The 18,602-nt window shown below is 34.3% G+C and overlaps 1 protein-coding gene across 1 annotated transcript; it reads right to left on the bottom strand.

Annotated features, from left to right (window-relative positions):
- Nucleotides 1-5,734: 5,734 nt before the first annotated feature.
- On the bottom strand, nt 5,735-18,256 carry LSM8 (LSM8 homolog, U6 small nuclear RNA associated). Its single transcript, XM_077117043.1, has 3 exons — nt 18,191-18,256; nt 8,396-8,523; nt 5,735-5,987 (listed from the first exon to the last, which is right to left on the bottom strand). Exons 1-3 carry the CDS (start codon nt 18,254-18,256, stop codon nt 5,897-5,899), a joined length of 285 nt encoding a protein of 94 aa, XP_076973158.1. The 3' UTR covers nt 5,735-5,896.
- Between the last annotated feature and the right edge of the window lie 346 nt (nt 18,257-18,602).

The raw sequence follows: 18,602 nt of genomic DNA, 5'->3' as shown, positions 1-18,602 counted from the left end.
CCTGAAGATGCTTCCCTACGTTTTCTTCTGGGAGTTTTGTAGTTTGGGGTTTTATATTTAGGTGTTTCATACATTTTGAGTTAATTTTTGAATATGGTGTGAGGTAAGGTTCCTTCTTCATTCTGTTGCATCCAGATATCCAGTTTTGCTAGTGCCATGTGTTGAAGAGACTGTTCTTTCCCCATTAAGTGGACTTTACCCCCTTGTCAAAAACTAAATGACTATAAATGTGAAGGTTTATTTCTGAACTCATTTGGTTGGTCTATGTCTGTCTTTGTCAGTACCATACTGTGTTGATTACTGTTCTTTCGTAAGCTTGTGAGTCCTCCAACCTCATTCTTTTTTAGATGGTTTTGGCTACTCAGGGCTCCTTTCCCTCCCATTTAAATTTGAAAACCAGCTTTTCCATTTCTGAAATTTCAAAATTTTGATTGGGATTGTGTTGAATGTGTAAATCACTTTGTATAGAATTGACATCTTATATTGACATATTTAGTTTTCCAACCCATGAATGTGGAATGTCCTTTCAGTTAGGTCTTTAATTTTTTTTTTTTACTAGAGTCTCATAGTTTTTCATATATGCAAAGCCTTTTCTTATAAACTTCTTAAATTTATTCCCAGTGTTGAATAACAACGGTGACAGTGGCATCCTTGTCTTGTTCCAGATATTAAAGGGAAAGATTCCAGTCTTTCACCATTAAGTAGGATGCCAGCTGTGAGAATTTTTTATATGCCCTTTATTATATTAAGGAAATTTCCTTCTATTCCTAGTTTTCTGTTTTTATCAAGAAGGGCTGCTGGATTTCATCAAATAACTTCTCTTTCCTTAATTCTGTTCATGTGGGTTATTAATTTTTTTTAATGTTGAACCACCCTTGCATGCCTGGGATAAAACCCACTTGATCATGCTTTATAATTCTCTTAGTATTGTATTAGATTCTACTTGCTAGTATTCAGTTGAGGAGTTTTGCATCTATGTAAGAAATTTTGGTCAAATTCTATTTTCCTGTGGAATCTTTATCTGGCTTTTCTATTAGGATGATGTTGTCTTATAGAATGAATTAGGAAGTGTTCTGCCCTCTTCAATTTTTTGGAAGAGTTTAAGCTGGATTGACATTAATTCTTCTTGGAATGTTTGGTAAATTTACGAGCAAAGTCACGTGGTCTTAAGTGTTTCTTTGCTGGGTGGTTTTGGATTACTGATTCAATCTTGTTATTTTTTGAGATTTTCTATTTCTTCTTGAAACAGTGTAGTTTGTGTGATCTCTAGGAATGTGTCCATTTTATCTAGGTTATCTAATTTGTTGGAGTACAGTTGTTCATAGTACCTTCTTATAATCCTTTTTCTTTCTGTGGGGACAGTAATAATGTCCCCCTTTCATTTGTGGTTTTAGTTAGTTGTATCCTCTTTTTACTGTTCATTCTAGCTAAAGATTCATCCATTTTAATGATCTTTTCAAAGAAACAACTTTTGGTTTCATCAATTCTATATTTTCTTATTCTCTATTTCATTTAACTCCACTCTAATCTTTGTTATTTCCTTCATACTGCTAGCCTTGGGTTGAGTTTACTTTTCTTTTACTAGATCCTACAGTTGTGAGGCCAGGTGTCACAACTGAGACTTGAAGAAAAGAGATTTGTCTTCTCTTTTAATGTAAGAATGTAGAGCTATAAATTTTCCTCAGCACTGCTTTGTTTTATCCCTTAAGTTTTGTTGTCTTTTCATTTTCACTTCCCTCAAGATACATCCTAATTCCGCTTGTGATTTCTTCTATGACCCACTGGTTGTTTGAGTGTGGATTATTTAATTTCCACATATTTGTTAATTTTCTAGTTGTTATTGATTTGTAGCTTCATTCCATCATGATATGAGATATACATTGCATGATTTTAATATTCCTGAATACACCGAGACTTGTTTTGGGATCTAACATATGGTCTTTCCTAGAGAATGACTCATGTGTACTAGAAAAGAATGTGTATTCTGCTACTATTGGGTCAAAAGTTCTATATGTCTATCTAGTGCTTTTTCCTTATGATATTCTATCTGGATGTTTTATCCATTATTAAAAGTGGTATATTGAAGTTTCCTACTGTAGGAGTAAAAAGGTTGTTGTTTAACCTAAAGCTTGCAGACACAAGTCTATGAGGAAATGCAGACTTGAGCTTTCAGGATCAGGAACTTCAATAGAAGCTGAGATATGCAGATGAAGCACAATGAGGTGTGGAAGAGACCTGCTTAAGGGAAATTAACATCCTAGCCTTAGGAGTATTTACTTCCTGGAACTTGTTTTTGCATTGTATAGCTTTGGCATGCAAACAACCTTTATCACCTTTCTTTCTAGTATATAATTTTGTACTTGGCTGAAAATAAACTTGTCTGAAGACTGATGTCTCCGGCTCACCTGATCCCTTTCTCTCTCTCGTTTTACTTTAACATTCCTTAGGCTCGGAACTGCGGCCAACATTCTACTATTAATGTAGTACCATATATTTTTCCCTTCAAATCTGTCAACATTAGCTTCATATTTACAGATTTTGCTATTAGGTGTATATATTTAAAATTGTCCTTTTGTTGAATTGACTCCTTTATCAGTAAATAGTGGCCTTCTTTTCCCTCATAATAGTTTACGTAAAAGCCTATTTTTATCTGCTATTAGTATAGCTACCCCAGCTCTTTTTTTGGTTACTATGGTATCTAACACATATATACTATATATATATGTATGTATACTATATATACTATGGTATATATATATACACACACACACACACACACTATGGTATACAGTATATACCAAAATATATGGTATATATATTTGGTATATAGTAAAATATATACCAAAAATATGGTATATATTTTTCCATCCTTTCAACCTACTGTGTTTTTTGAGTTGACAGTTGGACAACTATGCCTCTGGTCTTGGTCCTCTCTGAGATTATCTTGTTTGGAGTTTGTTGGGCTTCTTGAATGTGCATATTCATGATTTGTTGTTGTTGTTGTTAAATTTGGATAGTTTTCTGCCATTATTTATGTGAAATTCCTTATGCTCCTTTATCTTTTTTCTTCTGGGACTCCTGTAATGCATACATTGTTATGTTTGATAGTCTCCCACTGGTCTGGTTTTTTTGTTTGTTTTTCATTCTTTCTGCTTCTCAGTCTGAGTTATTTCAATTGTCATGTCTTCACGGTCACTGATTCCTTCTTCTGCCAGCTCCAATCTGCCCCTGAAACCCTTTAGAGAATTTTTCACTTTAGTTGTTGTCTGCAATTCCAGTATTTTTTTAGTTCCTTTTTGAAATTTCTCCTTATTGAGATTCTATTTTGATTAATCATTCTCCTGATAGCCTTTAGTTCTTTTTTCTTGTCTTGCTTTATCTCCTGAAGCATATTGAAGATCTTTGTTTTAAGTTTTCACCCAGTATGCCCAAATTACGGTATTCTTTACTGATGCTTTCTGAATTTCTAACTTGTTCCTTTGATTGGACTGCCACTTTCTTTCTTTTTTTGTGTGCATTGAACATTTTAATACTGCACTGTGCTAACTCTGGGACTTAGTCCCTGAATTCTTGATTCCTTAAATTTGTATACAGCTAGATATGAGATTTCCTTTGTAGGAGCTAACAAAAACAAGCCAATACAAATAACTCCTATTACAGTCTTTGAAAATTGACTCTGCATTGGCTGGTGCTCTCCTTCATAGTTTAGCCCTTCTATCAAGATCAGCCTGAGGTTAAAGTGCAGTGTAGGGTCCTCCCTGTGCTTTCTCACCCTGAGTCTTGTTCTGAGTTTGTGCTTGCTCATGGCCCTAAGACATTCCCCTATTATCAGTCCCAATTCCTCCATTATAAGAATCCAAATGTTTCCTCTACTCCCTATGAAATAGATCCCATACTGCCCCACCCCACCCCAAGTCTCTTTCTTACACTACTCTCGCCATTTGCAAGCTGCTTCTTCCTTCAGGGCAAGGTCTGGCTGGGTAAGCCAGAAAGTTTCCTGGTTCAGTCTTTCTGGCTGCTAAATAGATTGGCACCAATGTATAGGCACTCCAGAATGTGCAAAGGGGTTATATTCTGCTCCTTCCAGAATAGGACTAAGTACCTATGTGGGAGTGGAAGCTCACTCCACATTGTACTCCACATTGTACCAAGCGGTCAGCAAGGGTACCAAGGAATTTCTCCATTTTAAAAGCTGTATTTTGATTTGGTACTCACACAGTTACTGCAACATTTTGTTTCCAGAAGTTTTGAGGAAGATTGCTTTTACACTTTTTGCTAGTTAGTTGTTCAAAGATTGGGGGGGGGGGGGGGTGCGGGGATGGCACGCCGAAGTGTTTTATGCTGCCATACGGTCAACTGGAAGTTCTGTTTAAATTATTTAAAAATACTGATAGCCACCTTTAAACCCTGAAGACCAAGAAGTCTCTTTTAGAATTTATACAAACTGGCCTTCATCTGTTATTGGACTTGTATATTTTAACCAAGGGGTCAACAAACTAACGTTTGGCCTGTGGGCCAAGTCCAACCTGTTGCCTTACTTTGTAAATACAATTTTATTGGAACACAGACACGTTTACTCATTTATGTATGATCTATGGTTCATTTAGATCTCAACAGCAGAATTCAGTAGTTGCAACAGAAAGCCTATGACCCTCAAAGCCTAAAATACTCATTATATAGCATCTACAGACGTTTGCCAACCCATCTTAAGCACCTTCCTTAGAAAAAAAAAAAAACTGTTTTTAAAAGTTTATCTGCATTACTAGGGTGTCAGTAATATTTTTCTTTCTGTTTATTACACAATATACACATTTGGCCTACTTATGAGTTGATGAACATTTTTGTGAACTAAACTGGATGTCTAAACACTTAACACTTAAGTGGATTTTTAAAATATCCACAACTTAACACTGCTGTGGATTTTTTAAAGTGTTATTAGTCAAGTGTACAAAGGAGTTTTACAAAACAATCTATTTGTAGTTAGGGGCATTATGTACTTAATTGTTTTATTCACATACATAACCAACAACTTTGCTTCTTTGGAAATCAGGTTTATAGAACCAATGAGTCACAGAAAGTTAACAATTTAACAGCAAATACTGCTTCAATAAAAACTTCGGTTTATTTACTCACATATATTAACAATAAAAAACTCCTTTAATTCTAGAAATTCCCTAATTCTTAAAAATTGAAAGCAAGATGGGTTTTAAGACTATGAAGTTGTTTTTATCAGATAATAGTATTCATAAAATTCAATAATATGCTCATATTATTTTCATACCTAAGTTATTGGACATCCAAATTTTACCACTATCCTCCTCATGAATCCTATCCCTCTCAGCCCTTAATATTCAAGTCCGCATTTTGCCCCAGTTCATTTAAAATTTGTTGGCATACCTCTTTTTCCCAACCAAATACTCATACCAACACCTCTAAATGCTAGGGGACAACATTCAACAGTACCATAAAGCACCACCTATATAGAATACTAAATGCTAATGAGTCACTCAAGATGGCAAGACCCATCTTACTGAGACACTCTTAAAAATCATGAACTACTGATGTTATTTGCATGCTTAAATTATATAGCACACATTTTCTCTTTTCTACTTATTTGCCAGGAATATTAAAATGTTGGAAAATACAATTTCTTCTGAAAGTTTCCAAAACAAATTTTCACATTATTTAATAGAAAAATAAAATGAAGCTCCAAAACCTATGATTTACACGCAAATTTTTTTTTCAAAATGTAGAAATATTTTAATTTACATATCTTTTACAATGAATCAACAGTCAAAATCCAAAATTACACATTCATGAAACTTCCACACAGCCTCCTCTGAATAATCAGTTTCTGTACAAAAATTTATAGATGTCCAATATATGCAGTTGTTTCTCAATGTGCTACAGAGTTAAGAGGTTCTGCTCGTATATTCCCCAAATCAAGCGCAGAATCTGTCTCTTCATCAATTTCTCCTATGACTGCACTGTAATCATTTATGGAGAAAAAGAAGAGTTAAAGCAATCACATTTTTGACATAAATTTACATGTATTTCACAAATAAAAGTACTTAGTCCATTCTTTGAAAACATTTAATAAAACTGAGACCACAGCAAAAACACTACTTAAGATGAAACTCAGAACATTCTCCTAAGTCAGCAAATTGCACTTTTAAGACAAAAGTCAAAAGGAAATAATGCTGAAGGCATCATTATTACAGGAACTAATATTAAATGCACATAGTCACTGGGTCTGAATCTTTAAAGGAAAAAGACACATGAAATAGATAATGTGCAAAAAACATATGAAATAGATATAATAAATAACGACAACAACTTCCAAACCTAGGATTTCAATTCAATTCTCGGATTATAATGAAAAAAAAAAGATCACAAAATCACTGCTCATATAATAAGCAAATAAAAGTGTCTGAGTAACTTCAATGAACTAAATCCATGGATAGTATACATCTATTAGTTTCCCTTTCATAATTTGTTTCCACAATTTAAATGCAAGACAAAAAAGCACTTTTTCATATACAAAGATAATAGTAGCAAAAGGTATTTTGATATCTAAAAAATGATTTCCGGTATGTATGGCTGTGTTAAAGCCAGAAAATTTTTCCTTGATTCAATACAAACATATATAATACCTAAAACATTAATTTCATTAATATCATGCTAGGTATCATGATCCTCTGATAGTCAACACTTATGCAGACCATAGGACATCTATGAAACATTATTCCATACGAAATCAGTTATTTGTTAGATGTAAATTATTTGGTTTTAATAAGAGTACATTTTACAGAGAAATATTTCTAATACAAAATTGTCCAACTTTGCTTTAAACTCTAGTAAAGAATTCATTTTTCTCAATATAAACAAGTTGAAGACCTTAATTACACTCTTAAAATTTTGTGGAGTGCTGGTAAATGTGTTTGTGGAAAAAAAAACAAAAAAGAACCCAGTTCTCTGCAGAAAAAAAAAGGGGGAGGCTGATTAGTAGAGTTGACTGATTGCCCTGGTACAAATACTCCGATCACAGCTGATTTCAAGTTACCAACATGAAATCATCCAAGATGCCACATTCATGAAAATGTTCCAGCATATAATTGGGTCTAAGGTAAAGGTTTAAATATCACAAAAATTTTTGTGTTTGTTTAAGTTAATGTAGGAGAAACCTTTTTAAAACCAATTATTATGCAGCACCTCAATATAGATAATCAACGTTGTTCTGGTCAGGGGACCTGGGTCCCACCTGAATAGCTTCTCTCTCCTTACAGTTTACAACATAAGTTCACCTAAAAGTCAAGTCTATAAAATATTTTGTAAACCCCCGATTTCATTTAAAGATCAAGTGGATTTATTCATCTTTCCAAATATGTTATTTTCTTAAGATAAGCAACTTGAGTGAATAAAATATTCCTTCATCTTCCATAATCGTAACTGTCCCAAAATCATGATTGCTAATAAATTTTATCCTGCCTTTCAGCCAGATTTTGATTCCTCACAGTTTTCACGAGAAAACTGTTTCAATATTCTTCTAGTCTCAATACTTGCACTTCTAATACAGTAGCCACTAGCCACATTTAACTATTAAGATGAATTTCAATTAAATAAAATTAAAATTCAGTTCCACAGTTACACAAGCCACTTTTCAAGTACTCAACATGGCTATTTGCTTCAATATTGGATAATACAGATCTAGAACATTTCTATCATTGCAGAAAAACTTATTGAACAAGGTTGCTCTATCTTATTGCAGCAGATATTTTCCTGAATTTCCACTGCTAAAATAAATCTTCTCAAATGGATGTATCAGTGTGCCACATATTAACTGAGGACACAGGATAAACAGTATATGTTAGGTGTGCCAATTATACTAAAAGATTTAAAAAAATAATGAGTAACAGACACCTATTTACAAATAGAGCTATATTATACAGAATGAGTTATTTAAGATTGTTCAAACAATAGATTTCAGAAGCATGTTTTAAACTGTAGCCTCACGTGCTCAGGGTATATTTACTTCCCTTGGAATTTGGGGGTATTCTGGAAGAAAACTTTAAGAAACCTCTCAGTGAAGTGCTTGGTATAAGGCAGGGTCCATTCTGAACCCTATCTAGGCTACTTAACAAATGCAAATGAATCTCAGTAGATAAAAGTTAAAGAGATGGTATAGTTGGCTCAGGAAAAATATTAACATAAAAAGTACAGTTCTGCTTACAATAAATACAATATAAGAAAACTCACATTTACAAAACAAACAAATGCATGATTCTATTAACTACGTATGTGGGAAATATTTTCAGAAAAACCTCTTCGGCGTATAGTACGGTAGTCATGTATAGTATAATTTACACCTGCCTTAAAAAAAGCATATTTTACTTACACATTGTCACCTCTTACGATGTATAACCCTAGTACCACTTGCTCTACTCCCTGTGAAGAGCTGAACACTCGTTCATGGCTTTCATCCAAAATTAAATTAATGGTCTGGTCAAAACCTTTCAGTGTTCCCTGTGTGGAAAACATTCAAGAAAAAGAGAAATTTTCTGGTTTACCTGAATGTGTAAGATCAATCATACAGTCATTTTAGTTGTCAGGCATCCCTATAAAACTGTCTATTTTAAATATATATCCATTGTAAAATAAAATATCTTCTTTATAGACAGCAGTATTCCAGAGCAAAATCTTACTTCTTGGTTGTAATGGGGTTGGGGGTACTACAGACACAACTAGTATAGTTATTAAAAATTATAAAGGACACATATATACCAGTGTGAATATTTTCAAAGGAAGTAGCATAAAAGCCCAGTAGGTCATAAGCTAAAATTCTAAGGACACATCTAAACATGGAAATTTAAGCAAAAAGGAAAATACATATAAATAAGATGGAACTATCTGTTTTCAAAATTTTCATTTGTTTTCAAAATTTTCATAACAAATTTTCATTTGTTTATGATGTAACAAGCGTACCAGGCATTGTACTATGTACATCGAACAAATTAGCTCAACTAATGTCTGTCTTTTGAGGTAGATAATATAATTATCTCCACTTCAAAGAAAGAAAACTGAGGTTATGTTCTCTCTCAGGATCTCACAGATAATAAGCAGCAGAGCTAGATCTGAACCACAAAAGGCTAGCTCCAGAGGCAGACCACCAAATCCTATACCCCATGAAAAAGCAAAAATAATTTACCAATTTTGAAAGATTTCAATAAATCCATAAATACTATAACTGATGGGAAGAGTTAACAAAGAATATTTATTATTTATTAGTGTTCTACATGCCTCACATATATTTACTTATCTAATCTTTCTAATAACCAGTAAAGGTAGATGCTAATATGACTATAATAATTAGAATCAGAATTTGATGGAAATACTCAGAAAGTTTTCTGGGAAAAGCTTGGATTTATGTAAAGAAAGACATGGGCCTAGCACAACAAAGTAAAACTATTCAAGTGATATTGGCTTTGTCGATTAAATCTCTCAAGCTCACTAATAAACTGTTTAGTGTCCTGAAAAACAAAATTTATAAAATCAGAATGAAACAGAGAAAATGAAAACCTAGAATTCAGAAGAGAAAAAAACTAGAACTATTTAATATACTAAACTAGTTAGCAAATAGTTATTACAAACACCTATACATAATCTCTTGGCTTCATTTTACATGTAACTTTCCACCAAATAAACCAGATGTCAAAAAAAAAACAATTACTGAATGTTAGGATTCAAAATGTTATTTAATTATAGTGCACCATCTAAAATTAAAATGAATTATTTTCCACTTGCCTACACCCTACGAACAAAAACTGGAAAAACTAAATCTGAAGTTTCCCTAAAATGAAAAATAATTTGCAAATATTCATTAATAGCAAATAGGCTCCCTGAAGTGCTAAGATAAAAATTAAAATAGCTCTACCATTATTCTACAAGCTGCCCTTATTTGACAGAACACAGTGTGAAATATACCAAGAAACAGGATTATTTCCTTGATTAAGGAAGTGTGAAGGTGATAAAATCAACAGAGCAACATAAGACATCCTATGAAAAAACCTTCCCAAAGATTCAGCAAATAAAAAGGATAAATCACACTTGCTCAGAGCTCTGGAGGATGGTAGGAATCAGAGAAGGATTCCATAAATGCTGATTTATGAATTATGCTAAAAGCCATACTAAGAAATGGGAAGATATGGTTCATTCAAGGGAACAAATTAAAACTTCATAGGAGAAATAATTTGGAACTAATAAAAGAAGTTCAAACAAATCTCTTAAATCAATTCAGGGAGATGAAGGCAACTATGGATATAGAGCTAAAGGATATTAAGAATACAATGTGTGAGTGTGAAGAAGGTTTGAAAGTATGAAAAGATAGAAATTATGGGGATGAAAGGCACATTCATAGAGATTAAAAAATACACTACAGGCATACAACAGCAGGTTTGAAAAGGCAGAAGAAAGAATAAGCAAACTATAAGACAACAATCAAAATCATACAGTCTGAAGAATAGAAAATATAATAGAAAAAAAACTGAGTGGTGTCTCAGAGATTTGAATGACAGCACAAAGCACAAAAACATACACACCATGGTTTCCTAGAAGAGAAAGGAAAAAGGGAAGAAAGAATATTTGAACAAATGATGGCCAAAAATTTCCCAATTCTTAAGAAAGACATGAGTAAACATGCTCAAGAAGCGCAATGTAACGCAAATAAAATAAATTCTAATAGACCTACTCTGAGACACATATGAATTACAATGCCAAATGCCAAAGATAAAAAAGAATTCAGAAAGCAGCAAGAGAAAAACAATTTGTCACATACAAGGTATCCTCAATTAGATTAAGTGCCAATTTCTCATCAGAAACCATGGAGGTAAGAAGGCAGTGGGATGATATATTTAAGGTACTAAAAGAGAAAAAACTGCGAACCAAAAAATTCTTTATTCAGCAAAACAGTCCTTCAGAAATGTGAGTGTCATGATCAGGTTCATGTGTCTACTTAGCCAAGTGGTGGTGCCTGTTTGTCTGGTTAGGCAAGTGCTGGCCTGTCTATTGCGAGGAGGACATTTCATAGAATTAAATCACGATCAGGTCAGCTGCATCCACAGCTGATTCCATTTGTAATCGGCCAAGGGGAGCATCTTCTGCAATGAGTGATGCTCAGTCTAATCAGAGGAAGCCTTTTAAGGAATATTCAGAAGAGACAGGCTCTCTTCCTGCTTCAGCTGGCGAGCCTCTCCTGTGGAGTTCATCCAGACCCTCGATCGGAATCGTCGGCTTCACAGCCTGCCATGCGGATTTTGGACTCTGCATTCCCATGGTCACATGAGATACTTTAATAAATTTTATATTTGCAAGTGTTCCCTGTTGAGTCTGTTTCTCTAGAGAACCCTAACTAATAGAGTGAGTTTAAAATATCACAGATAAACAGTCACTGAGAGAGCCTGTCAACAAGATATGTGCCCTACAAGAATTATTAAAGAGAGCGCTGCAAATTGAAAGGAAAAATCAGGAGAAAGTACTATGATGAAATGAAGATTATCAGTAAGGTAAGTAAGAGAGTAAATGCAAAACCTAATAGTTCAGTATACTCAACATACAGATTTACTCTTTAATTCCTTGAGTCAGAATACAACTGAACAAGAAAAAAGGCATATTTTACTGGACATGCAAAATATAAAGAGGTAAAGTGGGACAAAAAAAAGAATGAGAGCAGAGAATACGTATGCTATTGAAGCTAAGCTGGTTCCTTTCAAATTACTAAGTTATAGATGTAGGGTGTATAATATAAGCCCCAGAATAACCATAAGAAATTATTTAAAAAAATATACAGAAACAGAAATGAAGAAGGGATCAGTCAGACACATACCAAAGAAGAATGCAATAAAGGTAAAGGAAGACATAAAAAAAACTGACATAAAAAACAAAGGACAAAATGACTGAAGAATTATTGTCATGGTCAGGTTCATGTGTCAACTTGCCCAGGCAGTAGTACCTGTCTGTCTGGTTGGGCAAGTGATGGCCTGTCTGTTGCTATGAGGACATTTCATAGAATTAAATCATGATCATGCTGCTCCATCCACAGCGATCCATTTGTAATCAGCCCAGGGGTGTGTCTTCTGAAATGAGTGATGCTTAATCTAATCACTAGAAGTCTTTTAAGGAGGATTCAGAAGAGACAGGCTCTTTTCCTGCTTTGGCCAGTGAGCATCTCCTATGGAATTCATCCAGACCCTCTACTGGAGTAGTCAGCTTCACAGCCTGCCCTACAGATTTTGGACTCTCGTTCCCAAGGTTACATGAGACACTTTTATAAATTTTATATCTACAGATATTTCCTACTGATTCTGTTTCTCTAGAGAACCCTAGTTAATACAACTGTATTTATAGTAATAGACAATAGTAATGGACTAAACTTCCTAATCAAAAGACACAGAATGGTAGATTGGATTTAAAACAATGACCCAACTATATGTTTTTCACAAGAGACTTACCTTAGAACCAAAGACACAAATAAGTTGAAAGTGTAAGGGTGGAAAAAAGATATTCCATGCAAAATGTAATCAAGAGCTGGGATAACTATACTAATATCAGACAAAATAGACTTTAAATCAAAAGCTGTTATAAGAGACAAAGAAGGACACTATATATTAAACACGGCACTCCACCAAAAAGAAATAACAATCATAAATATTTATGTACCTACCCAGTGTCCCAAAATACAAGAGGCAAACACTGGCAACACTGAAGGGAGAAACAGACACCTCTATAATAATATGGAGACTTCAATATACCACTTTCAACAGACAGAATCTCTAAACAGAAGATCAACGAAACATAGAACTTGAATAATATGATAAATGAATTAGACCTAACAGACATATGCAGAGTATCACAACCCACAACAGGATATATATTCTTCTCCAGTACACACAGATCATTCTCTAGGATAAACCACATGTTGGGTCACAAAATAAGCCTCAATACACTTAAAAAGATTGAAATTACACAAAGTATTCTTCCTAACCATAATGGAATGAAGCTTGAAATCAGTAACAGGAGGAGAAATGGAAAATCCAAAATATTTGGAAGTTAAACAACACACTCCTAACAGTCAATGGGTCAAAAAAGAAATTGCAAAGGAAATCAGTGAATGTCCTGAGATCATTTAATACAAGAACATAACATATAAAAACTGATGGGATGCAGCAAAGGCAGTGCTGAGGGGGAAATTTATAGCTCCAAATGCTTTAAAAAAAAGGGAAGAGCTAAAATCAAAAAACAAACTGTAAATTAAAAGGGAACTAAAACAAACAAATTGCACATGAAGAACTAGAAAAAGAACAGCAACCTAATCCCAAATCAAGCAGAAGGAAAGAAAAAATGAAAATTAGAGCAGAAATAAATGAAACCGAAAATAAAAAAAAAAATTACAAAACCACAAGTCGGTTCTCTTTAAAAAGATAAAACCGAAAAATCCTTAGCCAGATTTACAAAGAAAAAAAAAGAGAAGGTGCAAATAAAATAAAATTGAGAGAGGAGACATTACTACTGAACCCAAAGAAATAAGGATCATAAGAGGATACTATGAAGAACTGTATGGCAACAAATCACACAACCCAGATGAAATGGGCCTATTCCCATTGCAGGAATGTCCTCAACTGACTTGAGAAGAAACAGAAGACCTCGACAGACCACTTACAAGAGACTGAAACTCAATCAATGTAAGACACCATATTAACAAAACAAAGGGAAAAACACATGATCATCTCACTGATGCAGCAAAGGGATTTGACAAAACCCAGCATTCTTTCTTGATAAAATTACTTTGAGAGACAGGAATAGAAGGAAATTTCCTCAACATGATAAAGGCCAATCCCCCCTAAAATTTCAACAGTCTACTTGGCAGAAATGGAAAAGCCAGTTGGCAAATTTATTTGGAAGGGCAGGGGGGCCTGAAGAAAGAATGTCATTGGAGGATTCACACTTCCTGACATTAAAGCATATTACAAAACAACAGTGGTCAAAATAACATGGTACTAACACAAGGACAGATATACTGACCAATAGAATCAAACTGAGAGTTCAGAAACAGGCCCTCACATCTATAGCTAAACTAATTTTTTTTTTGTATGCTGTATGATGGAGTCACATTTCATATTTTTCCATGTGAGTATTCTCTTATTACAGCACCATTTGTTGAATTTTTGTTTGTTTGCTTGTTTGTTTTTTGGGAAGTGCACGAATCAGGAATCCAATCCAGGTCTCCTGCACGGCAGGCAAGAATTCTAACACTGAACTACCCTTGCACCCCCTAGCTAACTGATTTTTGACAAGGCTGCCAAGTCCACCGAATTGGAAAAGAATAGTCTCTTTAACAAATGGTGCTGCAAAAATTGGATATCCACATACACAAAAATGAAAAAGTACCCCTATCTCACACCACATACAAAAATTAACTCAAAATGGACCAAAGCCCAAAATAAGAACCAGGACTATAAAATTAAAAGACAATATGGGGAAGCATCTTCAGGAGCTTATGTTAAACAATGGTTTCTTTGACTTTACACTTATAACACAAACAAAAGAAATGGGACCGCCTCAAAATTAAAAACTTTTCTGCATCAAAAGACTTTGTCACTAAAGTGAAAAAACACCTACTCAATGGGAGAAAATATTTGGAACCACATATCTGATAAGGGTTTAGCATCCAGAATAAACAGAAATCCTACAATTCAAAAATAAAAAGATAAGCAATTCAATTCCTGGATCATGCACCCAAAAAAAGGTAACCAAACCAAAAAAAAAAAAATGGGCAAAAGACTTGAATAAACATATCTCCAAAGAGGAGATGTAAGTGACTAAAAAGCACATGAAAAGATACTCAACATCACTAGCTGTTGGGGAAATGCAAATCAAAACTGTAATGAGATAACATCTCACACCCACCAGAATGGGTACTATTAAAAAAAAAACAGATAATTACAAGTGTTAGAGAGGACATAGACAAATAGGAACACACACTCATTGCTGGTGGCAATGTAAAATTGTGCAGTTGCTGTAGGAGATGGTTTGGCAGTTTCTCAGGAAGCTATGTATAGAATTAACATATGATCTGGCAATACTGCTACTAGGTATATACACGGAATTTAAAGCAGGAATTTGAACAGATATTTGCATACCAATGTTCAAACTGGCATAATTCATAGTTGCCAAAGATGAAACAACACAAGTACCCATCAACAGATGAATGGATAAACCAATTGTGATAAATACATACAACAGAATACTATTCAGCCATAAAAAAGAATGAAGTCCTGATGCATGCTGTGCTGGTTTGAAAGGATATATGGACCCTAGAAAAGCCATGTTTTAATCAAAATCCCATTTCATAAAGGCAGAATAATCCCTATTCACTACTGTATGTTTGAAACTGTAATCAGATCATCTCCCTGGAGACGTGATTTAATCAAGAGTAGTTGTTAAGCTGGATTAGGTGACAACATGTCTCCACCCAATTGGGTGGGTCTTGATAAGTTTCCAGAGTCCTATAAAAGAGGAAACATTTTGGAGAATGAAAGAGATTCAGAGAGAGAAGAGCAGAACAACATAGCCATGAGAAGCAGAGTCCACCAGCCAGTGACCTTTGGAGATGAAGGAGGAAAATGCCTCCTGGGGAGCTTCATGAAACAGGAAGCCAGGAGAAGCTAGCAGATTATGCCCTTCCAGATGAGAGAGGAACACTGGCCGTGTTCACCATGTGCCTTTCCAGATGAGAGAAAAACTCTGACTGTGTTCGCCATGTGCTTTCTCACTCGAGAGAGAAACCCTGAACTTCATCGGCCTTCTTGAATCAAGGCATCTTTCCCTGGATGCCTTAGATTGGACATTTCTACAGACTTGCTTTAACTGGGATATTTTCTCAGCCTTAGAACTGTATAATAGCAAACTATTAAATTCCCCTTTTTAAAAGCCATTCCATTTCTGGTGTACTGCATTCCAGCAGTTAGCAACCTAGAAAACATGTGAAGACACGGATGAACTTTAAGGACATCATGATGAGTGAAGGCAGACACGAAAGGACAAATACTGTATGATCTTGCTGATATGAAACTAATTTATAGTAAATAAACTTATAATAGTTAGAATCTAGAATATAGGTCACCAGGGGATAGAATGGGGTTAGAAAATAGGGAGCTGATGCTTAATTTGTACAGAATTTTTATTTAGGTTGATAGTAAAGGTTTCAAGATGGATGGTGGTGACAGTAGCACATTACTGTGAGTAGAATTAATGGCACTAACATATATAGGTGAATGTGGCTAAAAGGGGAAACTTCAGGTTATATATGTTCATTAGAATAAAAATTAAAAAAAAAACATAGCACTGTATAACACAGTGAACACTATTGTAGATGATGGCCTATAGTTTGTAGTACAAGAATAAGAATGTTCTATCATGAATCATAACATACGACACTAACACAAGGTATTAACATAGGGTGGAATATGGAAAAATATATACCTAATGCAAACCATGGCCTATAATTAATCATACTATCTTAATAATTTTTCACCAACTGTAACATAGGTAAATACTGTTAAAAAATTAGTACAATTAAAAAGAAGTGCTATCATCAATTATAACAAAAGTTCCCCAACAATGTTGATGGTGGATGGTATTTGGGAGTGCTAAATTTGTACGAGAGTGGTCTATAAACACACAACTTCTCTAATAAAAAAAATTTAAGTTTACCCTAGGGATTCAGGGGGAAGGGGTAGGGGATGAAAGGGTGGATCACGGGGCATTTTGGAGGCTGTGAAACTGTTGTATATGATACTTTAATGATGAGTAGATGACATTCTGCATTTATCAAAACTCACAGAACCATACAAACAGGAGTGAACGCTTTTGTAAACTATGCACTTCAGCTATTAATAATGTATCAATACTGGTTAGTCAATTATAACAAATGTACCACAGAACTGCAAGGTATTAATAATAGGGTAAACTTATATATATATGTAGGGATGGTGGTTCTATAAACCTAAAACTTCTAAAAAATAAAATCTATTAAAAAAAAGAAGAGGGAAGCCTGGCACTGGCCTCAGTTTTGGAGTCAGAATCACTTATCTTCCAGTTTGGTTCTGTCACTTATGTTTGTGACTCTGGGAAAGTGATGTACCTTAACTGACCCTAGTTCCTAACCTAGAACACAATAGTTTTTCCCAGGGGTGCACCGAAGATTAAATGGTGTAACACATGCAAAGTAACTGGCATATGATATATTTAATAAATGGCAAACTCTAACACTTTGACTAGCGATGGTCACTTAAGAGTCACTGAGAAAAATCATGAGGATTAAAAAGCAAACAAGCCAAAAAACTTGCACAGAGTAAATTTTACGAAACTAGGTAAGGTTCAAAAATAGAAAAAAGTTAGCAACCTTAAAAACTTTTTAAAAGGCTAAATTATAAATGAAGAAATATGTAACCAAAAATCATGGGATAAATTCAAAAAATCATGGGATCAAATTCCAAAAACAAATTATCAGCAATAGGAAGATTTTATCTTTGTCATAAGAGAAAAATTAGCAACTGAGAAATGTATTCAAGGAAGAGGTCAATGACCTCATCCAAGATTTTTGTAGAATTAGAAGAGGATACTAAACAAAAAGACAAAATGACAAATGAAATTAAATAAACAAGTCAATCATCATAATCTGTCCTACAGCCCACAAACGTCATGTAACCTAAGACTATTCAAAGACCATATGATAACCACAAGTCTTAATTTTAAAAAAGCAAGTTTCTAAGAGGCATACTCAAAATTGCAAAATTATATGATTCATATGGTAGCTGTCGGAATGTGGAAAGAAATAAAAATGGAAGAAGATAAGTATAAGATACAGGTAGCCATCTGCAGACAACACTAGGAACTCCCTGAGGGCAGAATCTTATTATTCATCCTAGCTCCTAACAGAAGCCTCATATGTAATATATATTCAATGATTATTAATGAAGAAAATATGGACGAGCAGTTATTTATCAGAGATAAGGGTAAAGAGTCCAATCCTAAGAATACGGTGCACTGTGGGGCCTAGGTATTAGAGAACAGAAGTTCCACATAAAAATTACTTAAAAAGCTATAAGAAAACAGAATGGAACTGATGAATACTTACCACAATCATTCTCCCATCAGAAGTAATAACAGCAACAGTTCCTGATAACTGAATCAAGGAAAGCATTTTTTAGGGATTGCAAAACTGAAAACTTAGAATCTCCTAAGGGAATGGTTGGAATTAGTAGGAAAAATGTGATGGAATTACAAAACAACTATTCAGTACAGCCGCTTCATTCATTCACATAAAAAATTTTAAGTCTCTAACTTCTTCAATCCCTTGAGATAATTACACAAGAAAGAAAAAGCATCCTTTCTGTATGTGAGCTGTGGATTCCATCTCAAAGCAGCTAGAACGTTTGGTACATTTTTTGCAAGTCTAAGACTGTGACCAAGACATTCTCCCCTTTCTTAACACTGTTTCTTCATTTCTAAATTGAAAATTGAGTTGCTTGATCAATCAATGTTGAATG

This window comes from Tamandua tetradactyla, chromosome 1, assembly GCF_023851605.1.
Source record: "Tamandua tetradactyla isolate mTamTet1 chromosome 1, mTamTet1.pri, whole genome shotgun sequence".
Taxonomy (NCBI): Eukaryota; Metazoa; Chordata; class Mammalia; order Pilosa; family Myrmecophagidae; genus Tamandua; species Tamandua tetradactyla.
This window is presented reverse-complemented; position numbering and strand designations above follow the sequence as displayed.

What these genes read in the sequence shown, in the direction of transcription:
- LSM8 (XM_077117043.1), bottom strand. Translation starts at nt 18,256, where the DNA reads ATGCTTTCCTTGATTCAGTTATCAGGAACTGTTGCTGTTATTACTTCT. An exon ending in CTGATGGGAGAATGATTGTG is followed by an intron (nt 8,524 to 18,190) that starts GTAAGTATTCAT and finishes TTTTCCACACAG; the next exon opens with GGAACACTGAAAGGTTTTGA. An exon ending in ATCGTAAGAGGTGACAATGT is followed by an intron (nt 5,988 to 8,395) that starts GTAAGTAAAATA and finishes AAATGATTACAG; the next exon opens with TGCAGTCATAGGAGAAATTG.